This window comes from Alosa sapidissima, chromosome 5, assembly GCF_018492685.1.
Source record: "Alosa sapidissima isolate fAloSap1 chromosome 5, fAloSap1.pri, whole genome shotgun sequence".
NCBI lineage: Eukaryota > Metazoa > Chordata > Actinopteri > Clupeiformes > Clupeidae > Alosa > Alosa sapidissima.
Window position 1 is genome coordinate 38,410,508 of NC_055961.1, and position 26,341 is coordinate 38,436,848.

General features: G+C 40.3%; 2 protein-coding genes and 1 long non-coding RNA gene across 3 annotated transcripts in view; 2 read left to right on the forward strand and 1 right to left on the reverse strand.

The window, feature by feature from the left end:
- The window catches only part of si:ch211-163l21.10 (basal body-orientation factor 1), a 144,587-nt gene that overhangs the window by 53,081 nt on the left and 65,165 nt on the right, over positions 1–26,341 (forward strand). The window contains exon 7 of the mRNA XM_042091328.1: positions 1,909–2,053. Coding sequence (XP_041947262.1) covers positions 1,909–2,053 — 145 coding nt within the window. The remainder of the gene's footprint in view (positions 1–1,908; positions 2,054–26,341) is intronic.
- Positions 1,197–13,320, reverse strand: LOC121708660. The gene is made up of 3 exons (XR_006031736.1): positions 13,033–13,320; positions 7,620–7,625; positions 1,197–1,224 (listed from the first exon to the last, which is right to left on the reverse strand). It is a non-coding gene; the product is annotated as an uncharacterized LOC121708660 (long non-coding RNA).
- LOC121708620 lies at positions 15,081–17,283 on the forward strand. Its single transcript, XM_042091419.1, has 2 exons — positions 15,081–15,716; positions 16,894–17,283. The coding sequence occupies exons 1-2, from the start codon at positions 15,300–15,302 to the stop codon at positions 17,137–17,139; spliced, it is 663 nt and encodes a 220-aa protein (XP_041947353.1). The 5' UTR covers positions 15,081–15,299; the 3' UTR covers positions 17,140–17,283.

Below are 26,341 nucleotides of genomic sequence, written 5' to 3' on the forward strand. Positions count from 1 at the left end.
AACAGAAATAAAAAAGAAAAGAAATCAAATAGAAGAAATATATAGATTAGAAATTCAAAATAAATTGATATATACAAAACAAAAATATTATGAGGGTGGAAGTAAAATTATTAGCTTACAACCTAAAAAAGCAAGAGGCAGAAAACACAATCTATAAAATAATGGATACAAAGACTAAAAACATCCTCCACGAAATGAAAGACATCAAGGGTTGTTTCAAAGGTTATTATGAACAATATACTCACAATCTCAAGTAGTTAAATTACTGGATTTACCAACTTTGACAGAAGATAAATATTCAACATTAAAGTCACCCATATCGAAGGAAGAACTGCATTCAACCATAATTAAATTGAAATCTAATAAATCGCCAGGTCCAGATGGTTTTACATCAGAATGGTACAAGGGTCTGGAAGAGGCTTTGTCCCCCATTCTACTTATGACATTTAATTGGGTCCTGCAAAAGGGAGAAATTCCCCCGTCTTGGAGGGAGGCAATCATATCTGTGATACCCAAAGGCGGAAAGGATAAATTACAATGTTATAGCTATAGACTAATTAGCGTACTTAATATTGACTACAAACTATTTACCTCTATTTATGCTAAAAGATTATGTTGATCAGTATTGATGCAGAGAAGGCTTTTGATTCAGTAAGATGGAAATTTCTCTTTGATGTTATGGACAAATTTGGTTTTAATAAATGATTCATTAAGATATTGGAAGCTTTATACACCAAGCTGGCCGCTAGACTGAAAATTAATGGTGAGCTTATATTAGTGACTCCTTCCAGTTGGAGAGGTCTACAAGACAAGGCTGTCCATTAAGACCAATTCTCTTTGCAATCTTTATAGAACCCTTAGCACAGTGGATCAGAAAAAGCAATGACATTACAGGTATACAATTGGAAGCTGGAGAGCAAAAAATAGCTCTCTTTGCTGACGATGTTCTAAGTAAGTATAAGTATACTCTTTTGATCCCGTGAGGGAAATTTGGTCTCTGCATTTATCCCAATCTGTGAATTAGTGAAACACACTCAGCACACAGTGAGGTGAAGCACACAAACTAATCCCGGCGCAGTGAGCTGCCTGCAACAACAGCGGCGCTCGGGGAGCAGTGAGGAGTTAGGTGCCTTGCTCAAGGGCACTTCAGCCGTGCCTACTGGTCGGGGTTCGAACCAGCAACCCTCCGGTTACAAGTCCGAAGCGCTAACCAGTAGGCCACGGCTGCCCCACAAACAATGTTCTGATAAACATTGATAAATAAACATTGATTCATCTGATTCAAGCAGTCTATTCTTGAGCGTTATAAAAACATCAGAAAGATTTATTCAATTTATAATGGTCCATTTTGTTGCTTCTTTCTACATTAGCTTACTACAAGAAATTAAGTAATTTCGGCTCCTAATGTTCGGCGCTGAAATTCAAACTTTGTTCTTGATACTTACATTTGTACACCAAGCAGCCGGCTCCTGTAGTTGTGTTAACCTCCGCCATGTTTGATTTATGTTTGATTTGATTTTCCCGGGGTTGATTTCTCTTCTTCTGCGGTTATCGGCCTCCCTCTGACTTGTGGGATAGCACAGTGAGCTACCGTTGGACACTGTGGAGGTAGTAGGCCATCCGAGTACTTTTCATCTACTACTCGATGCCTACTAACTATTCGGACATGCTATGATTGTGACGCACTACTTTGCACCTTCTAGTTAGTGAATGTTGTGTGTGATGTCTGTATGCTACTGAGACCTTGAATTTCCCCTTGGGGATCAACAAAGTATCTATCTATCTATCTATCTATCTATCTATCTATATAATAGGCTAGTATGGATGAGTTTGGTTTCAGCCAAAGACCTATTCTACCTCAAGTTTAAATAAACCTTGTTTAATTATTTCTTTTTCTAATTTGTGCAGGCAACTAGATGATGCCTCTTGTTCAGTGTTCAAGGAGAATATGCGTCTCAATGAGGCTCTCACCTACCACATGAGTGAGGTGGAACACCTGAGAGGGAGAAGTGAAATCCTGGAAGAGGAAAATGCATCACTCACCCTGCATAAGGTACACATTACACTGTTCTAACATTCAAAGCCTGTGGAGTGTTGTTCTCATTAGCATGGCTTTTTATTAGCCTAGACGTATAAAGCATAAAGAGAGGGGAGCAGCATATGCACAAATTACATGCAAGGTACTAACAAGTACTAGCACTTGTGCCAACTTAAGGTCAACATAGAAGTATCACATTTGGTAGAGAAACTCACAAAGGGGTCTGATCAGATTTAGGACCGTAAGCGCCTTGGATTTGGCCCCTGGGGGCCATGGTGGCCATTTTTCAAAATAGCCAACAAATACGGATTTTGTTAGGTGGAAAAGGATGAAAACAGAAAATAGCAACTAGCTAAATGAAATATTCAATCAAATTCATTTTGTAAAAAGTCAAAAGAAACAGGTTATCTTGATATTGATTGTTAAAATGTATATGTATTACATTGAATATATTTATATAACACTATAATAGCCTATTATAATACTATTATTTAATACTAATATTTAATACTATTATTAATAATATTATTGTTCCATAAAATAATGATGTGATTACCCTTACAAAAATGAAATGTTTGCAGCAGATTTGCAGTAAACTTGTGGGTGATTTGTGGGAAACAAATGAGATCACTAGAAAATATTGCCAGAAGTTTGCCAATGTTGGCCACTAGAGGCAAACTTCCAGCAAAGTTCTGGCAACAATGAGAAGTTTGCCACTAGTGGCAAATGTGTTCGTCAGAAATTTGCCACCACATTTAGCCAATAATGGCAAACTTCCAGTGAACTTCTGGTGACAAACCTAATTTGCAAATGACATTGCTGCAAATTTGCTGCAACCTTGCCAAAAGTTAACCGCAACTGTTTGCCAGAAACGTAATTTGCATGTAAAAATATGACCTTGCTGCAAATTTGCGGCAACTGTTCGCCAGAAACCTGAAATTTCTGTAAGGGTAATGATGTGATGTGAAAAAATAATGATGTGAGTGGAGTGTGGGCAAAATAGTAGATACTACACAGATGTGTAGTATAATGAATTATTGGTAATAATATTGGTGTACGCTAATCACAATCAGCTAACGGAGAACAGCCACATTCAATGAAGTTCAAAGTATTTCAGTGAAGGCTGTTGCTGAAGTGTCAGCGCATCAACCCTCACATGAAGCCCTCCTTGTGTGAAATCGTACACAGATGAAGATAAAGTTTACCTGTGGAAGTTCACGGAGCACAGGGCACCTACAAAGGCAACCAGTCCTTTTGCCTCTAACTCCCACAACATTAAAATGTGCCCCGCTTCTCTATGTCTGTTACCTCCAGTCCATGCAAGTCAAGTCAAGTCAAGTCAGGTTTATTTATATAGCACATTTCATACACAGAGGTCATTCAATGTGCTTTACATAAGCAAAAGCAAACAGTAATAACAAATAAAAGCATAAAAGGGCAATAGTGAAAGAATAGTTTAAAATAGTATAAGTATAAGTATATATACTTTTTTGATCCCGTGAGGGAAATTTGGTCTCTGCATTTAACCCAATCGGTGAATTAGTGAAACACAAACAGCACACAGTGAACACACAGTGAGGTGAAGCACACACTAATCCCGGCGCATGTAAAATGTAAAGATAAAAAAAAAAAAAAAAAAAAAAAAAAAACATAAATCACGCAAGGTAAAATCATTTAAAAATAAAGAATAATTAAAAAGACACAAGGTAGAATAATTTTCAAGGCAGATTCAGAATTTGTAACAATTTGTAACAGTGCAGTTAGCAGAAAGCATCTGAGAACAGTTTGGTCTTAAGTATAGATTTAAAACTGGCTTGGGGCCTTTTTAATGTCATCCGAAAGTTGGTTCCAGAGCTGAGCCGCATAGCAGCTAAAAGCTGCTTCAACATGTTTAGTTCTAACAGCAGGTTTTACTAACAGGTTTTTCTCCTGTAGGGTTGGGTATCGTTTGGGTTTTATCCGATACCGGTGCTAAATCGATACTTTTAAAACGGTGCCGGTACCGGTGCCGGTGCCGAAACGGTGCCTGAACCGGTACTTTGTTTTTAAAATGTTTTAAATTAAAATAGTCTAAAGCATGAATTGCTTTTTTTATTGATAAGACAAATTTGAACATGAAATTGAACTGTTATATTTACTATCAATATCTCATTGCTCCTACGAATAATACATTTAAATGTTAAAACAGCTTGCCACGCATGCACACACAATGGTAAGCTCTGCTTTCAAGTTTACCCAGTGTAGGCGGTTTGCCATAAGGTATGTTAAAACCGCTTGCCATAGAACTGCCAGGTCATGGACAACGGCATTTGCAAGCAAGATAATCTAACAGGGACTCTACTTTCCAGTTAATTCAGTGTGTTCCCAAATGCTTCAAGAAATTTCATGTCTTAACCCATAACACGCAATAGTTTTTAACATGTTAGGCTACATGTCGGTGTTGAAGTGTTTAGATTCCCAGCGCTAGCCTAGTAGGCATTTTAACAGCAACTATGCGCTAAAACCAGTCAGCTGAGTTTAATTAGCGATAACGTAGGCTACTGGAGATGGTTTCGTAGCCTCTTTGACAGCTCAATGACATCAGGTATGTAACCTTCATATTTATGTTTTTGCCAGCTAACTTTTAACATGATCTTCATATTCATTGTGATGCTATATGGGCCTCATGCACATGAAAGATTAATATCATGCCATCATGTTGTTTATAACACACCGTGAAATAAAGTTTTCACCTTACAACTTTGCTGATAACATTTCAAATAAATGCCAGTTAGCACATTAGCAAGGATATTGTGTAACATATAGGCTACTGTTGATGTTGTTTCATAGCCTTTTGCTTGTAGTTAGGCCCACTGCTAGATTTTGACAGGAGCTCGCAATATCGCTTTAAAGTAAGCTACCTGGGCTCACGCAAGCTGTCAAACACTGTCTACTTGTGTGTGGTGCACCCCTCTGGTTTATACATCCAGTGTTTATGTTAGCTAACTGTATCTGAATGTGTTGCTATCAGAGCAAGACGTTAGAGATGGCGCATGACATGCAGTGATGCCTCGTATAAAAAAAAAAAAAAAAAAAAAACGCTATTTAAGCACCGAAATGAGGCACCAAAATCCACGTTGTTATTCGATGCAGTTACTACCGTTTGCGTCGGCACCGGTGCCATATTAGAACCGTGTTTCGGTGCCCAACCCTATTCTCCTGGGACCTGAGAGGTCTGGAGGATGTGTACTAGGGCTGGGCGATATGGCTGAAAACTGTATCACGGTATAAGTATTTCATATCGGTCGATATCGATAATTATTGATTTTTTAAAAATCTATTTCAGATAAGGACCAGAAGGGAAAAAAAGTCATTTAAACACTTGGTAACACTTTATTTTAAGGTTCATATGTTAGCCACCAATACATACCTAATTAATACCTGTATTAGTGACTTGTAAGGCATGCGCAACATTAACCATTTGTTAGGTGTGTATTTACAAATTTCTTGTTCATTAGGCCTTTATTATTGATATAATCTTAATAATGACCTTGTAAGCCTTGATCTCTACATACTAATTAGTAGTAAGTACCAAAATAGAATATGCATAACCTACTTGTTTACTGTCTGAATAAATCCCAAATAGTAGGAGAACAGTTGTAGAATAAGCAAGTGTATGGCTCAACCTCATTGCTGCATTTCACTTCCCAGGTTGCTGTGTGAAATAGCACTTAATAACGGGGAGATTGGCTCACATTCTAAAGTGGAAACTGGTTCCTTGGTAGCAAGCACATTATCATCAAAAATACCTCTGCATAATGTACTTATTAGTCATGAATTGGTTCCATATTCTAAAGTCAGGCATTATTATTATTTAAGCAATATAGCACGAGTGAGAGTGGGGTTGGTCATGGATATTCCCACGGGTGTTGTTCGGCCGTAGGCACGAGGCCGGAGGCCGAGTGGCGTAGGCAACAACAGCCGTAGGAATATCCATGACCAATCCCACGATCACGAGTCGATCTGAAAATGTACTTAAGTAAAAGTAAAAAGTAGTTCATTTAAAATGTACTTTAAGTAAAAGTTACTTAGTTACTTTTTTTTTTTGGGGGGGGGGGGGGGGGGGTACCAGAACAACCAGTTTTACCAGAGACTTTCTAATGAGGAGATACAGCACTCAAAAAAATCCTCTATAGTAATGGGGTTAGTTTGTAACGCCAATATGTCAGTTGTCTACAAATATCACAACCCTTCCGCTGCAAAACGTCGACATGTGAATACATTGAGCCAATCATGTGGTGTGTTGTAAAATACATTGAGCCAATCATGTGGTGTGCTGTGAAGACATCGTGCCAATCATCTGTTGTGATCTCGCTGCTGGAGCAAGATTGGTGTTGTGAAGCCTTCGGCACACACATTTCTGCCGAAATAGATGCACGATAAGTGCCCAAAAAGTGTTGCAATATGGCCGCCGAGTGGAGGTACTTGCTTGAAAAGGACTTTGGTCCTAGCTCGAGTTGCTGCAGCCAGCAGCTAAGGCAGCCATGTTCATGCTCCCAGTGTGTAGCGCTGTAGCTGCAGCAACTCAAGCTAGGTAAAACCGATTGTTTCAGTTTTGTTCATACCGACAGTACTCGGTGACGTTGAGAAATGGAGATCTATGTGAAAAATCACCGGAGTTCTCCTTTAAGTTTGAGCATTAGTTGATTTTCAAAGTTAGTTGCACTCATCCTTGCGTCGCTTTGCAGTGAACAGTAATCCAGCACAACTGAAAAGCCCCTCACAGGCAGCTGAGGCAGGCAGGCCAATGTTGAGTTGCAGAGAGTTTTTTTTTTTATATTTAGAAACGAGCAGAAGGTTCAGCAGATTAAAGGGTGTCGAACTGGGGGGGAGAGTGGGAAGTATAGGGCCCCAATGGAGGAGAGGGCCCTTGAAAAGTGGAATACGGGGGGTACAACATTTTCACCAGGCATTAGTAATAACTCAGGTAATCCACACATAAAAAATCCAAACAACTCCATAAGTAGAGTCATGTGTAATGAAGTGGAATAACACAGGGAAAAAGTATTGAACAAGCTAAGAAAAAGCACTAAGGCAAGGAAAGGGAGGGAACGAGCTGGAATCTGTAAGTAATTAGAGTAGTTATCCTTTCTATCTGTGCAAATTAATATAAGCTTGGTTAGTAGCCTACATATTGATGGGCTATAAAAAGGTTTTTCATTACCAAGGTGTCACACAAGAAACATTTCATGATGGATAAAAGCAAAAAGCTCTCCCAAGACCTTTGCAACCTTATTGTTGCAAAACATATCAATGAAACTGGTTACAGATGCATTTCAAAACTTCAGAATCTTCAGTAAGCAGCATAGGAGCCATTATCTGCAAGTGGAAGAAACATCACTGCATCATCAACCGGCCATGCAGGATCTCCTCGCAATATTTCTGACCAGGGAGTCAGAAGGATAGTCAATTCCAAGAGCCAAGGACCACTCGGAGAAAGCTCCAGAAAGACTTGAAGGCAGCCAATTCAATTAAATTCAATTCACAGGATTCACAAGAGGGACCCCTGGAATCTGTATAGAACAATGGGCCAAAATCACACCTGATACTGTGACTAATACGTTTTGTCATACAGGAAATGTCTTGAAGCTGTCTTTACAAACAAAGGCTTTTCCACAAAGTATTGAAGAAATTTCAGTAGGCACGCTCAATATTTTTTTCCTGTGTCATTCCACTTTAATACACATAACTCTTATGTTTGGATTTTTTTATATGTGTGTTAATATAATGTGTGGTGAAAATTTTGAATAGACTCACTGGACGTTTAAGCTAATTACTGAAAATATATATATATATATATGTCCACCATATATTTATTTTACCTGAATATTTGAACTTCCAAATTAAATGTCAAAATGAATGTCAGATGAAATTTAAAGTTTGATTGACTGGATTTTGTATACAAAACATAGTGAAAACTGTCTAAGGTCACTCATGAGCATCGCTAGTAGTGGACCGCTAATTGTTGTGCTGCTGGTGCAATGTCTTTCTCCAAGAAAGCCAAGTCCGGTTACAAAAAAGAGAGACATCAAAATGAGGGGAAACGACTGCTAATAAACTTCTTTCCAAAGAAAGGTGAGCACAAACGTTAAAACACGAAATCCTATGGTGTTTGCTTGAATATCTCCGCAATCATTAATGCTAAAACGAACTGAGACAACCCATTGAAATAGCGGAAAATACACTTTCATAGGTTAGGCTACACATGTAATCTGATGCATCTCGTGATCCAGCTCCATCTCCATCACTTGAAAGACTGCATGGCGCCAGCTTAATTCATGTCCTGTTGTAGGCTACATGCTGATCATTATCACTAGGCTAGTGGTTTAGGGCGCAATTTCTTTTCTCTCCCTTTCTGTTTTCGTTAGTCTTAACTTTTTTTTTTACTCAAGTAATGGATGGGATTTTTGATGTAGCAAAGTACAATACTTCACTCAAAATGTAATCAAGTAAAATTTAAAATCTTCTGCCCGAGCCGCACAAACGATACTTGTCAGATTTTTCAATTAGATTTTTGTTTGCTCGTGACAGCCAATCAAATATGGTGATGAAGCCGCCAAACAGGAAGTGGACTAACATCTCCGTGACGCTTTGAGTTAACATAACAAAACTCGATACCATTAGTCAGGACACTGTCCCAATCACTCACAGCAATTTTTATGCATATACATTGAACACTCTAGCGCCACCACCAGTTCAATGCTGGACATGCATTCATGCACGTGATCCTTGACTCTTTTGTCTGATTTTCACAATTGAGGTAGCGTCTTAATCCTTGGAACATCCCGAGTTCATCGACCCCTATCCCATCACTTTCCACCATATTGGACCTCCGCCATATTGGATTTGGTCCAAACACTATGAAAAGTTTCAGCGGTTACAAATTTCATCCGATTTTCACAAAACTTGGCGGAGATGATCTTCAGACTGAGCCGCACAAACGATACTTGTCAGATTTTTTAATTTCAAGTTTATTTGCCCGTGACAGCCAATCACACATGGCGACAATGCCGCCTTACAGGAAGTGGGCTAACATCTCGGCTATGCTTTAATGTATGAAGTCCAAACTTGGTACAGGGACTTGGTATCTGATTGTGAGGACGCACTAGGAAATTGGAATCATTTGGCCTCTATAGGGGGCGCTGCAATACTGGAAGTGAGCTCCTATCTTAGCAACGCTTTGATGTATGAAGTCCAAACTTGGTACAGGGACTTGGTACCTCATTGTGAGGACACAGTAGGAAACTGGCATCATTTGGCCTCTATAGGGGGCGCTGTAATACAAGAAGTGGGCTCATATCTCAGCAACGCTTCGTTGTATGAAGTCCAAACTTGATACATGGACATATTAGCTGATTGTGAGGACATGCAAGGAAAGTGGTCTCATTTGACCTCTAAGGGTGCTGTAATAAAGAAAGTGAGCTCACATCTCAGCAACACTTTGGTGTATGAAATCCAAACTTGGTAGAGGGACATGGTAGCTGATTGTGAGAGCGCACAAGGACATTGGTGTAATTTGGCCTCTAGGGGCGCTGTAACAAAAGTAAATGAGCTTATTTCTCAGCCATTCTTTATCCAATGGCAATCAAACTTGCTGTGAGTGCTTGCTCATGGCATGGCAATGCCATTCCTGCTATAGCGCACTGCTTGGCCCCCGCATTGCTGCTTGCAGCTATATTTTAACATGATTTTTTTGTTGTTGTTTTGAAATTGATTTTCTTTTTACTTTTTATTTGTTAATTTGTTTTTTGTCTGTCTTGTATGTCTTGGTGTCACGGGTACGCTGGCGACTACGCCGCTCCGTCTGGCATCTTTTGTGTTTTTTATTTTATAAATGTATTTGTCATGTCTTGATGTCACGGGCACGCTGGCGACTAGGCCGCTCCATCCGGCATCTTTGTCTTTTTGTTATGTGTCTTGTTTGTGGAGCGCTTTGGGTTGCACTCTGTGCATGTTAAATGCGCTTTAAAAATAAAACTGACTTGACTTGACTAAACAAAACAGCCAAATGCCTCTTCAAAAAACAACAGAGACACCTTCATAAACAATAACACGTTTTATCATGAGACTGAGCGGCGTATCGGTAGGCTATATTAGAAACAGAAGATTTTCTGTTTGCTTCAGGATTTAGACCTACCGGTAATTAACTTTTGGATTGTTTTCTCAACGTCAGTGGGAACACGTTTACCATAGCCCTCATCACAGCTGTGGCCACATAGTTCACTGGGAACCGATAATGAAACGTAGTATACACTTTGGCCTCTGTTATAAATATAAATTCTGACATTATGAGTATTCTCCTACACTTCCGCATTGGCAGGTAATAAGTCAATAATAATGCTAAAGCAGAGCTGGTGCACACATTGTGACACAAAGAGAATTATCAGCGGGTTGAGTCTTCACGTCTGCCTTTGCACTGGCAAATGGGAGGTTCCCAAGGATCTCCGCCTAAAGGTTGTATCAGCGATAGCGAGGATACGACACTTCTGTTGATGTTCAAAGAAAACAGAGAACTAGCTTTTTTTGCCTTTGAGTGGGTTGCCAATAGCCTAATGAACCAGACCCACATTAAAGGAGAATTCCGGTGTGATATTGACCTAAAGTGTATTGAAACATGATACCGAGTGTGAACGTATGTCTCATAGCCCATCTCGGCTTGTCCCCTGCACTCCAAAATCTGGCGCTAGTTAGCCGATGCTACCAACAACTTTTTCAGTAGTGGTGCTTCGGCATCGGGCTAGCCATGCAAATAAATCACTGTTTTACACCCATTTACGAGGCTCAATGTATCTCCACACTTCATTGGTAGACTTCCTAGGGCCCTGACATTTAAAACGAGACATTGAGAACTTTGAAAAAGCACTGGTAGTTTACTTACAAGACGATTTATACAGACAGTATCTTCACGAAGTTTAACGTTTGCAGCCATCTTGAATTTAGTCACGATAAGTCGAGCAACGAGTAAGAATGAACAGGTATGATAAGGGATCAGATTCCAAAAATAATTCAGTGGAAATGCATGGATTCCAGTTTCTTCCAGTAGCAGCAACTGGAATCCATGCATTTCCACTGAATTATTTTTGGAATCTGATCCCTTATCATAGCTGTTCATTCTTACTCGTTGCTCGACTTATCGTGACTAAATTCAAGATGGCTGCAAACGCTAAACTTCGTGAAGATACTGTCTGTATAAATCGTCTTGTAAGTAAACTACCAGTGCTTTTTCAAAGTTCTCAATGTCTCGTTTTAAATGTCAGGGCCCTCGGAAGTCTACCAATGAAGTGTGGAGATACATTGAGCCTCGTAAATGGGTGTAAAACAGTGATTTATTTGCATGGCTAGCCCGATGCCGAAGCACCACTATTGAAAAAGATGTTGGTAGCATCGGCTAACTAGCGCCAGATTTTGGAGTGCAGGGGACAAGCCGAGATGGGCTATGAGACATACGTTCACACTCGGTATCATGTTTCGATACACTTTAGGTCAATATCACACCGGAATTCTCCTTTAAAATGTAGGGTCTGGGCACGTTCGCAGTGCTCAGTCCGAGGGGCGGGATAATCGGTTGTCTTTCAAATTCCCTCTGCACGCAATAGGACAGCGCTATGAGTACTATGCGTTTTCCCACCAGCGGAGCTAGTTGGCTAGTTCAAACTTTTGCCAACTTAAAAAAAGCTTAACTCGTGTCACACTGTTGGCCAACAGCAACATCCATCTTCTTTGTAGCAGGGAATTCAAGCCAAACCGTTGCAACTCTGCCATCAAACATTATGTTAAGGCCGCCTAACGACTATACATTTGATTGGCCTGATAGAAGTTAAATTTTTCGAGCTCACAAGCCAACGGAGAGTTGCTAGACTAGCCCTGGAAGCAAATGTAATTTGCTGCCGCTATGGTGCTTCTAGATTTCTAGGCTAGGTTGCCAACCCTTTGTTTTTGTGTGCAGATCTCGGAGCCTAAGCTAACTACAGAGATGCATTTTTTTGACGGCCTGCTTATGGGGCAGGCAGCTAGTGGATCGTTAGGAAAGATTAAATGAATGTGATCATTTATGTTTGCGACTTTTTGGGGCCTGAAATCGCTGATACAACCTTTAAGCAGTGAGTCAACGGTACAGCACAAGCTGAGTTTGACGGGTCACAGTGACACCATCAGTGGGACGGGGCTCCCACGCTCGCATATGGCATTAGAGCCGATAGCAGGTCCCTCTAACACAGTGGTTCCCAAACTTTTAACAGGCATCTTTTTTCACGTACCTCCTGAAATCAGTCCACATACCCCTGGGGGTACGCTTCCCCCAGTTTGCCAACCGTGGCTCTAACACGTCCGCTTCAGCAGAAAAACAGGTGAAATGTACTACACGTGCGTAGTGACAAGAAAAATCACCAGGGGCCTCATGTACAAAGACTTGCGTGGATTTCATACTAAAACATTGCGTACGTGCAAACCTAGAAAGTAGCGTACGCACAAAAAAATCCTGATGTATGAAACTGTGCGTACGCAGCATTCCACGCAGCTTTTCTTTGTACATCCCAATTAACGTGAAATTTAGCGTACATGCACGAGCATTACACTCCACCCTCTCTCCTCCCTCAATCACACCCATTTTAATATGCTAACTAGAAGGCCACTCGAGAGCGCAGACCTCCGCGAAGACAAAATGGCCTATCCCGTAATATTAATAACAATGAAAACTAATTTGTGGATCCATTCATACTCGAACCTGCTCCAAAGTTTAATAATTAATTAATAATTTTGTGGAAAGCTCTTCAAAATCTGAAATGTTTGATAAGCCAGTAATCAACAATCGTGTAACCAAATATCGGCGCTGTGTAGGCTAGGTTTCACATTCCCTTTTAATTCTTATCCTCTAATAAGTCTACAGTTGTCATTATAGATAGGTTGTTGCATAACTTCAATTTGCGCATGTTGTATGTCCATTTAAATATAGACACATAGGCCTACTTTCAAAGTGTTATAATTTTTAATAACCCACATTTCACAATATACTGTGCAAATAAAGGCCTAGACTCGCGATCAACTAATGTTGTTGCGCTGCATTGCCTCTAAGTGTCGCCAACTGACGATACACATTGGAAATGTGCGTACGCCAGACATGAAGTTTGCGTGGAGGGCCGCACATTCTCACGTTCAAGTCAGTCTTCGTACATCCGGACGTGAGCGTGAGAAGTGGCGTACGCAGCATTTTTGTGCGTACGCAAGCTTTGTACATGAGGCCCCAGGTGATCCACAGCGACTGGTTGGTTTGTCGTTTGTCTGACAGTTGCAAAAGCACACTGACAAACATTCACATTCAGCACAAGGTTTTAGGGGTCAATGAACAGTGGTAGTTCACTGACGCTGGGTTTTCTTCAATTAGTATAGCCAATGACAACATTGGCTGAACAAACGCACATCGACTAATTGTAATCCTCAATTAAGATGGTAATTAAGATGGTTGCTAGGGTGTTGCTAGGGTAATAATGTTGGTTGCTATGGTGGTTGCTAGGTTGTCATTATAGTGGTGGTTGCTAAATTGTTGCTAGGGTAATTAAGATGGTTGCTAGGGTGTTGCTAGGGTACATATGGTGGTTGTTATGCCACCATAAATAAAGCGGTTGCTATGCTGATTGCTAGGGTAATTATGTTGTTTGCTATGGTGGTTGCTAGGTTGACATGATTTATAGACAGATTGTTTAATGAATGTTGATAGGCAGATAAATTAATGAATGGTTGGAAGTAGAAAGTTGAATGGAAAGTGGTTTGTATTAATCCTAGTGCAGTGCCCGTTCAAGCATGCCATTCATGTACAGTGGGTACTAGTTAAAAATGGACACTTCATTCACGAAAAACGTGATTCACGCAGCTGCGTGAAATGTAAGTACAACTGCAGCCGCTTGGGGGCAGCATAAGGCTGTTGTGGCGTTCCGCGGTCGAACCGGACGGAGCGTTCGACAGCAAGGGCTGTGATTGGCCGAGTTTTTGATTCAGTGGCAGGATTTCTTGATTGTACAGTGCCTGTCTCTCAGTAATGTTTTAAAATGAGAGCTTCGTAAGCTGGCAGTAGGCTACTTTGTCGGCAATCAAGTTCGCTTGCTAACAGAACATAAATATGCTGCCCAGAAACCTCGTGAATAGTTTTGAATTTTTTTACTACACTAACGAGGTTGAAATATAGGCTAGCCTTTGCCTACAGCATCTCCTTAACAGTAATGTTAACAAAATGACAGCATTCATATGACAAAGGAAAATGAATTTGGTCACTCAAGGCTGTGCCATAGCAACCAGTGTACAGACCCAATAGGCCTACTCGAAGCAGCTTTGTCTGACGGTCGAGTGGGTTATTGCACGTATTTCCAGAGCAGGTCTGCAACTTTCAGGCAGTCCTGAGTTTGAATCCAGGCAGAAGTAATGGTGCAACGTTTTTCTTAAGAAATCTTTTTATTGAATCGATGTTGTAGCCTACTACAGACAGTCGATGAGGTGTTCTGAAGTAACCTAGGCTTAGGCGGGGTGTAGGCTACTTTGAAACTTCTGCGGGGTAACAGGAGCATTTGTTTTTAAAACATAACTGTCATCTTTCCATTATTAGGCCTAGGCCTATTTTTATCTTTTTTTTTTTTTGCAAGGTTTTGCTCCTGGCAAGACTTGTTTATAAGACGTTTGGTGATTAATTGATAGCTGTTTTTGGGACACGTTAAACTTTCTTTATAATGAGCGCATATGGGGACTTGTTGCCGTTTTAGGACCTTAAGCTACGTTAAGCTTTTTCATGTTAAGGATTTTATGTCCTTAATTTATTTATATATTTAGGCTACTTGCGCAAACCCTGGATACTTTTATTGCTACACAACAATATTGGTGGTATTTGTTGTTACATTAGCTTCAGAAAGCTTACATTAGCTTTCACTGCTTGTGAAAGAAGGGTAGCTTGCAGCCAAGTGTCGGAAAAATGCATGCGAGCACAAACCAAGAGAACAGTGAAGCAGTGGCCGATCCTGGAGCTCCGTACTCGCTGTGTCATAGGCTATTTGTTATGATATTTAGGCCACCTCTGTTACAACAAGTCTGCCTATTCAACTTTTAACTTAGGCTATCCACCTTATTCCTAGCTCCCATGATACCTTGCGCGAAAAAGGGGTGTGACTTCCGGTTAGTTACGCCTCCGAGCCGGCATTTTTAAAAACCAAAACAAAGCTCAGCTGACCAAAACATCCTAAATATGTGGGAACAAGGGCCATCATACCTGAAAAGGGAAAACGTTATCATACCACTGCCGTCTATGCTTGCGGATTGGGAAGATGATATGAAAAAGTGTCCTCGGATAACGTATGGCGAAATATTTAGATATTTCATCCAGTCTGTTGCAACGGACGGTGAAGCAATGAATAACATCAAAAGCTCAGAGACATATCAATATCTACATAGTCACAAGATTGGACCCGTTCTCCTGAAGGAGGTGGCAAATGGTATGGTTTATTTAAAAGCTGACGTTGAACCCAGCCAGAGCTGCAAATCACCCCATCACCGGGCCTGGGTTTTGGTTTCCGCTTCATCCGGAGAGATACAAACGGCTGGGTGCTCCTGCATCGCTGGACCGGGGCGGTCTTGCAGTCACTCAGCTGCGGTACTGTGGAAGGTAAGTTATCAAGACTATTTACATGTTAACTAATCTTGCTTAATTAACGCACGATTGTCACTGTTAATGCCTTGGCGCTAGCAGTGCAATTTAGCTTATAACCTAGACGCTAGCCATGCCATTAAGCCTATAACCTAGTCTATATCTGATTTTTTTAGGTTGAGAATGCAGTCAGACAGGGCAAGACAGGGGTAGCATGTACAGACTTCCAGAGAAAGTGGAATTCAGGCACGAAGAGAAATATAGAGCAGAAGAGGATTAAGGACATACATTTCAAGCACTACAAACCTGATAATATCATGTGTGCAGATTCCTCAAAAACAATATTAGATCATGCAATAAGTTCCCCCCAAATCTTCAAAAATCATGCAGAAATCAAGTCTTACATCGGTTCATCACCGATGGCACAGCTGTTTCAGCTCCAGACAAATGGCCTTCTTTAGCGCTATTACAATTTACATTTAGAAAATAGTGACAATCATGATACTCAGATCCAGATGCCACACACAGAGCATGGCACAACACTGACATGTCAGAAGTGTTGTCCTTTTTATGACTCCTTTGTCAAACTAAGCCCAGCACAAATTGAGAGGTTGACAGAAGAGACAAAGTTGCAGGGGGAATCTCAGCTGTGGCATGATGCAAGGAAACTGCTCCTGACGGCCAGTACAGCTAAAAGAGTGCCTAAAAGAAGCTCCACAAACCCTCAGAAATTTCTGGCTAGTCACTTGTATCCAACATTTACAGGCAATACAGCAACGAAACATAGTAGAGATAATCTACTAGAGAGATAGTCTGCTAAATCCATAACCATAACCATAATGAGGAAATAGCAATACAGCACTTGGAGGCTCAAGGGTACAGAGTAGAGAGGAGGGGCTTGGTCGTTTATTCTGACCAACCATGGTTTGGAGCCAGCCCGGATGACAACACACAGGTTCCTTGAAATTAAGTGTCCTCTAAAGATGTCGATAAGAGAGTTTCTTGGTCGACCTAACTGTGACATTCAATGCTTGAGCAATGGACAATACCGCATTCACCCCAATGGGCAAAATGGATACTATCTACAGGTGGGGGTTACCCTGACTTGATTTGGCTAGATTTAAATGAACATGATTGTGAACTTGTACGTGTTAACCTCCACAGCAAAGTAAACCTTTTAACATATCTTTTCTAGGTTCAGCTGACAATGATGTGCACAGGACTACAGAGCTGCAAGCTTGTGATCTGGACATCAACTGAGCACCTGGAGCTGGAGGTTCCATATGATAAAGAGTACACCAAGACACAAATGTGCCACCTCAAAAACTTTTACTTTACGCACATGCTCCCGAGATTAGCAGATGATTTTCTGACAAAAACATTGAAACTCTGCCAAAACTTTGTTGATCTTGTAAATGTACAAGGAGCAAATATGTTTTAGTGCCAAGAAATTATACACAGAAGCACAAATTGCTTTTAGTATTTATTATACATATTTACATATTTATCATACATATGTACATTTACATTTTTAATTACTTATTTGTTTGTATTTACAGCAAATATTTGTATTTACAAAGTTAATTTTAAACAGTGTAACATTGACAGTGTAAATATTACATTTTGATATTAAATTGACAGTATTTACAATAGGCCTACTAAATCTCATTGCATGTACTTACAATTAATTCACCTCTTACATTTACAAGGCCAGCACAAATTTTTAGGATTTTGTCTAGCTTTGGGGCCAAATTGATTGGAACCTTTTGAGAGAGCACCCTGTACACCTTCAGTCTCCTAATAGCTCGCTCTACATGAATGCGGGCATGAGCAATGCGCCGGGTGTGAGTGACCCGCTCATTGGTGAGCTGGCTTCCCTTGTGGGTAAATTATGGTATTGTTATTTATTATTTATGGTATTGAGGTCACTACATTTACCACCATAAGCATCTGAGATAAACATAATAATTCCAGAGGGAAACCAAATATTTCACAGTGTTGTTGGCATAATAGTGACTGTATGACTCACTTCTACAGTCTAGATTTTTTGGCTTCTGTAAGATTGTCTCTGAACAGTCAATTACACAAGTTGTGTTTGGGAAGTGGTCTTTAAAAGCTTGTGGCAAGGTTGCCTTTATGGTGTCGCGGGGTAACCATGGAACAAGGTCTTTTGTGTGCTCTGCCATGATGTCAATCCACATTGTGATGATTTTGCTTATTCGGCCTTGTTACATTTTAAATCGTCGCGCTAAGTCTGCCATAAGAAAGTTTTGCCTTAATTTCATTAATGTTATAAGAATCTGATCCACAACAGGCACCAATAATGATGTAGAACTAAATGGATGAAGGCAGGATACAAGGGTATGAAATTCTAAAAGTGGAATCCCTGTATACAACAGAGAATCGGCATCAGACTCCAAAATGCTACTTGCAACTGATTGATGTTCAGGTGTTGGTGTCAGTTCAGGTAATGGTATACTGACTGCACACATCCCTGGTGGTTTTGAATAGGTGTGGTCCTCCAGCGCAGGGTCTGACCACTGGGTTTGAGCATCACTGGTGCTATTTGATGGCTCAGCCATGCAGTCATTGGAGTTATCTAATGGTGAAAAAAACAGTGCATAATTTAACATCAATATACAAGGAATACAACAAAGTTTATTTGTCACATGTATATGATTACTAATGTAAAGAATGCAATGAATTTCAGTTCCTTCGCCTATGGGTGGCCAGTGTGTTAATGTGGGGTAGGGGAGTAAGGTTAAGGTGGGGGAGGGGCAGTTTGCTGTAGCCTATAGAGAAGGGCCTTACTGATGGTGCATTAAAGGAACACGCCACCCAATGTCAGTAGTAATATATGTTCTTACCTTAACTTTCACGAGTTGAGTCATACCTCTCCCATGTCGGTACGTGTACTCAAACGCTCTGGTGCGCGGCGCGAATGTGTTAGCATGTTGCTATGCTAGCGGGCTCAGACGTAGCCAGACGTAAAAGTAATCAAAAACATTCACGTTTTCCCGACTTAAATACAGTTACACGAAAGGTTGATTAAAATGTCTACGGTCAAACAACATGAAACGTGGCGATTTTCCAAGCGAATAAACAGGAGAACTACAATGTTTGGCGCAATAGCACTTGGGAGTACTTCGACCTAGCGTAGTAATATTAATTAACACCTAATTGTAGATCCTATCCACCACAGAGTTTAGAATCCATGCTTGATCGACCCCTCAGCCTCCCCCTCCCCTCTGAGCGAGAGAGAGGCACACACACACTAGAGATGCGCTGATGGGCTATTATTTCAACCATAACTGCATAGCAACACTTATCATCCATCCGCCATCCATCAGCACCAAAGTTTTTTGACCAATTTTCAAAACCGTACCCGCCCACCATCCGCTGGTTGTTTTAATGTATGAGTGATGCAGCGCTGCTGACGAGAGGCTAGAAAGCTCTTGCCTGTTCTAGAAAGACTGATCCAATGCAGCAGTCAATGTCAGGGAAATGGTGTGCGTGGGGGTGGGGTGGGGACATGTGTGTGGGACTGCGCAGACTGCCATCATATGTCTAATATGTCAATTCATGTTGTTTGGAGATCAGCACTTTATACCTGAAGTCATCTGCTTAGCCAGTAACTTCGCTTCGTTGTATATCCCCCACCCTCATCTAGACTAGGCTCACAAAAAAGAAGTGTAACTGAAACGGTGGTTTCTTTAAAGAGAAGCTAACATTACTGTAATGCTCTACTCCTGAGTCCTGAGTAGCATAAGCTTGTAGTAGCCTAGCCTTGTCCTGTCCCTCTGAAAGTTAAATTTCTGTCTGACTCTAACCAAAATCAACCTGTTAGGTTGTATTTTGGTGTTATATAAAACAAATTGGTCTAATTACCATTGCCTTACCTGAAGTGTTGTCAATCCAGGTGAGGATCCGACGTCTTTTCTCCGGTGGTCGATCGTAGCCCAACCATAAAGTCGGATATGGGTTAACCTCTGTTGGCTGTTTGTCAACAAAGTGGCATTAACAAACAAACAATGATTTGGGCGGGTTCTTCAAATTTAAATTCTTGAGCCAGTTTCTTTTTGATTCGTCGTCTTTTGGCAATCGATGAAAGTGCAGTTAATAGCAGTTATTTCAGGAGTAATTGTGTAAATAATAGTGTTTTGGTATTGAATGTTATATTTACCATTGTGTATTTTATATTGTGTGTGTGTGTGTGAAAGCGGTTAAAGGAACCATATGTAAGATTGTGGCCAAAACTGGTACTGCAATCACTTTCAAATTACTGTAGAGCGGTGTATCCTCTCCCCCTCCCCCCTGACTCGAGGTTGCCAACCTGGATGCCGAAACACCACTGACTTCCTGATTAGTAGATAAGTGGAGGGTGGCGCATCAGGCCAAAACACAACATGACATGACAAAACACAACATCAACATCAGTTGAGGGCTGCAACTTCACTTTTTAAATGACAATATCCTGGCCGGACTACTGTTGTCAGTGATTTAAGTATTTGAAATTAATGATTTCTTAATGTTTAGTGACATATCAGGGCCATTTTATGATTAATTGAAATTAGGGCTGTCAATCGATTAAAACAAGTTAATCTAATTAATTACATACTCTGTGATTAATTCATCTAAATTAATCGCATATATAATTTTTGCTGTGAAAGTATTTTAAATATTTAAATTCAAATGAATCATTGAATAATCAGCATTAGTGACATTAAAGTTCAAAAACTCTTTTATTATTATTTTCACTATTCAAATAATGGCCATAATAATCTATGATATGACCTAATATGCTGAGGAAATAAATTCCATATGGGGGTGATGGAAGACAGTGACACCCTCAGTGTGTTTGAAATGTCCAGTCGATTGCGCAATTTGGTCTTAGTTGCAGTCATTGCCGAAAACCTGGCCTCGCATAGATACGTGGTGGGAAACGTTTTCAGCGCTTTTACGGCTATCTCGGGATATTCTGCTTTGGTTTTGATCCAAAAACCCGCCAGAGAGGTTTCCTTATACACACTCTTAAGACCACCGTCATTTGCAATTTCGATCAACTGCTCTTCCTCCTGCGCTGACAAGTTAGGACTATTCGGGATATTGACAAATGGGTTGCGGACCCACTCACATTGGTTTGCCGTGGATCTTTGGAGGATGGGAAGTAACGCTCAAACTCATTTGTAAGCGCAACAAGGTGATCGCGCACCAGCTGCGAGAGAAAGGGCCCTGCAGTCTCTCCCAAAACCCCAACTACTGTTTGGAACATATCAAATACACCCCAGTCCACTCGTCGTCCCCACAAATCAAGCTTGGCTTTAAATGCAGCGACTTTATCTGCCAGTTTAAAGACAGTCGTCATTCTCCCCTGGAGTGACAGGTTGAGGTCATTAAGCAACCCGAATATGTCACCCAATTGACACCCAGTCCTCATCACTAAAATGTGCAGCTAACGGTGACTTTTTTTCTGTAAGAAATCTCTGCAGCGACTGCAACTCTCTGCAACTCAAACACTCTGGCCAGTGACCTGCTAAAGATGCTTGTTTTTGTTGCTCATTCTAGCAGTTTAGCTAACTTCGTGTGACACTACCGTTCGCCAAGAACTGATCAAGTGAAGTGAGCTGACCTGAGGCTGCGCAGCGCTGAAGGCAATATGTAAAAGTGTTGAAGGTGGGATAGACAGACGTAAGAAAATAGACCTTGCAAAATGCAAACATGCGTGTAATCAAACAACTGCATATAGGCCTATGCCATGTAAAAACGTGACATTATTGCGAATTAAATGTAGTTTCGTTTGCATGCATTTTTTTTTAAACTCATGTCGTAGGCTACGGCCCGGTTAGGAATGTCCTGCGGCCCGGTGGTTGGGGACCGCTGACCTAGGGGACACAATGAAAATAAATTAACACTCCCCTCAATGTCAACACTTGCAGACATTGCAAAGGACTTTATTTTCAACATTTTATTTTTATCAACACTATCTGGCCGTTTTTTTTAAAAGTAAATGTTCCAATCAATGATCCAGGCAGCACGTTTTCTTCTCTCTCCTTCATTTTACAGTCTAATTTTTACTGACTAGAACGGCTCAGGGTCAAAGGTCATACGGAATCCATTAATCTGCACTAATTTTTTTAATCAGTTATTTTTTCTCAAATTAATTAATCGAAATTAATCAGTTATTTTGACAGCCCTAATTGAAATACATTTCTTACATACGGTTCCTTTAACGTTAACGTTAGTAACATTGTGCAGTGCTTCGTATCTGACTGCCATCCTGATGCATGGACCGCTCTTGGACCACCATATTCAGTTTATTAACACAAAATGTTCATTAAATGTACGAAGAAGTATTTCTAGGTTAATGATTAATGATATGACTCGTACAGTATGAAGGCTACAGTAGCCTAGCTAATGTTAACTAGATCTAGCATTACCTACCTCCCTGCAAAACTCACCACACAACTTTGTAGGTCTTGTCCCTCATGCTGGCCCTTACAAAGCCCACAAGCTGACCCTCGGACACACAACAGTCAATAATGTGACCCGATTTAAAGTGGTTTTCACCCCTTTGGACACTCTTGATTTCGTCCTTGAAACAGTGAAATATTCACAGGGGCATGGACGGTTTGCTAACCAGTTTAGCAGGTACTGCAGTTTCTAGCCGGTGGTAGCATCCAGCTTGTGCTATCAGCTAGCTAGCTAGTTCAAAAGTTAAGTACTTAATGAGGATATACAGGGCTTTTTATGCCTCGACTAAGTTGTTGTTTCCTATAAACAACAATTCATGTTCATAGAAACAACAAGGTCACTAAAACATAATATATGTCATACCTGTGTTGCAGCATGTAGGCTAATGTTAGCAGCATTATAATGACATTCTAGTTGTCTGAAAGGCTAATGATTAGCCTATCGGCTACCTGAATTCGTTAAGTGTTTAAACTAGCATTTACAGTGTCCTATTTGATGGTGTATTGGCCCTGACTAAGTTCGTGTGATATATAAACCACAATCCTTGTTGATACAAGTACCAATGTTCGTCTAGAAAGTTTTTATTCACATGAAGATTTTCGCCATATGCAGTAAAAGACTCCGCCATCTTTGTCAATAATTTTCGCTAAAGAGTTTCAAACTATCATCATAACGGCCTTTCCACCAATCAGAGGCATCACTGTGGGATTGTTCAGGATTGTGGGTAATGAAGTACTTATCCAAGACATCGCGGATAAAATACATTTATCTCAAAACGAGGTTAGTGCCCCGTGAACTTTTGGCGTCTATATGAGCATACACAATCGCTTAGTACAGCCGTAGCTGGTTTTGAGTCTACCATGTGCAGTTAAGTTTTTATGGCTTATACCCGAATTGTCAATGGAGAAATTGCATTGAATTCTTACTTCCGGAAACTCCTGTGGGCGGGACTGTGATGCTCTATTCAAAGACCTGTTATTTCATTGTTTGGATTAGACCAGAGCCATATAAAGGTAGAGTTGCGACAACTCCATTGACGTTAATGTTCCATTTTTTTTCAACAATGGCGGCTAATGGAAGCCTCAAATAGTTCCCAGAAGTTAACAATTTATAATAGAAGCAGTGCAGTTACAGACTGTTTGTAGCCAACATTTCAGACTCAGATTTACATTATTGGCTCATCCGAATAATAATAATAATAATAATAATAATAATAATAATAATAATAATAACAGTAACAACAGTAGGCTAATAGTAGTAAAGTAATAGTATTAATAACCTAATTATAATAATAAACTATTTATGTATCGACTATGACCGCTTTTCTGCTGCTCAGTTTTTATCAGTTCCTTATCAAATAAATTAAAAGAGGCTAAAGCCCAATAAATGTGCCACACATAACCTAATATAAGATAAACCTTGCCTATACCATTTCAATTAGGCAGCACTAGGCAACACCACGAACGAGCGGTCATTAAGTTTTTGCGTTTGTAGCCTACAACTTTTATGACGTGACGTGTCTTGGGCATTTAGCTTTACCATCATGTCAACATAGTTGTAATGTTATGCGCAATGCTCATCTAGGCTATGGATTTAAGTGGTTTAATTTTAAAAAGGGCAGCAAAAGTGGGATAAAGTGCAACTGCTTCCCCAAAACAATTCCTCCATAACTGTGGATTTAATCGTTTGATATGTGGATAACTTTCAGTGGAGTAAACACATAAAAGGTAAGATTTTGTTATCACAAAGCTAGCTGGTTTGGTTAAATATGGCGAAGCATATTTACAGCCAACTTTGTACTTGCAGCAGTGAAACTGAGTTTGTTGTTAACATTGTTGGTAACGTAAATGTTCCCTCAGTTAGGAGCAGGACTGTTTTTTTTTTTTTTTTGCATTAATTTTCATTGGCAAAAGCTAGCCTAATATGCATGAGAGAACCTAGATTTGAGGGAGCTGCAGCTGTTAGCATCAGCACGGTCATATTAACACAGCAGGGCACACTAGCCCAGTGATGAAGGATCGTGTAAAATCCCCATCCCCAGGCCAGTCTGAATCTCAAGCTCTTTAGCCTAGCATCTTAATGCTGTTCACAGCACGGTGAATGACAAACGATGACAAAATGCTGTTCATGTTTGTGAGTTCATAGCCTGGTTATTTATCGAAGGACTTACATGTCACGTTTTATATTTTATTATGATCACTCGCATTACCATGGGGTTACTAAATAGGTAGGCCTAATGCTACGGTGAACTTAGAATGCCCACCATTACACTGGAGATGTTAAAAAACGTTTAAACTTTTTTTTATTCTCCCGCAACGATATAGGCTTGGCTAGGTAATTCACTCATTAGCTCAGATCAGTGACTACCAGAGGAAACGCGGGGTAGAAAACTCAAACAACTAATGTTTAGACTAGCTGTGTTACAGTTTCTCGTTGCAAAATCAAAATTTCACAGGAGCTCCATACGCTTTTGTAGGCTACACGCAGTCTCAAAAACACTGTTTACAGCTTTTCGAGTCACTGTACGAGGTCATTTATTTTGTATAGCAATAATTTAGATACACTTATGGGGTGGGTGCAATTGCGTTTTCTAAAGAATCTCCTGTCTTGATTTTGTACAGAAAAATATCAAGTGACACATACGTAAAAGGACGGAAAAAAGGTCACCTTATATAGCAGGCTAAGATAAGGTCTGGAATTTAATTTAATATTGTTGTAATGGTAGGATAACTACATAGTTTACACAATAATTACACTGTGTTATAAATATTGTATATCAATGCATTTATTGACTGTCAATTACCCAAAAATCGTGGCTCGTCTATCATTGAACAGTAGCCTATTTAATGCATTCTAATCCATTGTCAATCACTTCCGGGAACTATTTGAAGTTTACATGAACCACGTGACCTTAACGAATTTTGAACACCCATTGTCGCAACTCTACCTTTATATGGCTCTGGATTAGACTAGTCAGTCTCTATGCTGTGGCAGGGCAGTCACAACACAACACAGACCCCGCTTCTCTCGCGTCAGTCAGTGAAATTAACGCTTCACAGAACCCACTTCTCGCATCAGTCACTGACAGTAGGCTAGAATAGGCCTATAGCCTATGCATCGGGAAAAACCCTTCGAGGATAAGCGCAGCGCAGCGGCAGTTTGTGACGTTGTTTATTAGTGTAACTTCATGTATGAAAACTAGTATTGCCTAGGCTACTTTGAAAAGTAGTATTGCCGAGGCAATACTGGTGACGGCGGCCATGAGACAGTTGAATGTAGAATGGTCATTATTTCAATAAATACGTTTTCTCTGAAGCACTTTCCCGACTTCGTCTTTCTATAAGCATATTATGGAGATAGGGTAGAAAACTGGATTTAACTAAACAAATGTAACTAAGTAAACTGACTGTTTACTCTACAGTAGGCTATGTTCTCCCTCTCAGGCTGTACAGGCCTATTGAAAGTAGGCTAATGAGCTTAATAGACACATTAATGCTTCCAGCCTAATGACTAATGTGTGAATGGTGTTCAATGATTTGCCAATATAATAGTCTTCTGCTGGGTTGCATGTAGCCTACATGTTTTCAGCCTTTCTTGGTTAAATGACCATTTTTAATTTTTATTACGAAAATATTTCTAAAACTTCAAAAACTCAGTGTCTAAAACTCAGTGTCATTCAGACTAAACCCTCTTGTTGCTTTCTTGGTGCTTTGATATCTTTTTCGTTGTCGTTTGAACGCTGGCAAGCAGGCATGTTGTGGTTGCAATTTAAGTGAAAGTTCTACAATATCCCAACCTATCCCACTCTGATATTTAGCTGTTTCGTTAAGATAAAATTCTTGCGCCCAAAATAAATTTTTTGTTTCGGCAAAGGACGTTTTTTGCCTTTTTTATTCATGCCCTTTACAACTATGCTTATCTGCCCTGGCAAACTTTATGCATCGATCAGGAATTGAACCCTGCTCGCCCTCGTCGCAGTCCTGTGCATTCTCATTAGTCTGTCAACTCCATGTGAACGAAGTGACAAATGGCTCAACTGTCTCTGACTGTTCTACTGACTTGGGTTAAACAAAATGGGCTTTGGGGGGCCACCCTGGACGAGCTTGGCTGCACCAACCAACCCCACGGATTGATTTTGATCACTAATTAAATGTAGGCCTATATTACTGTAT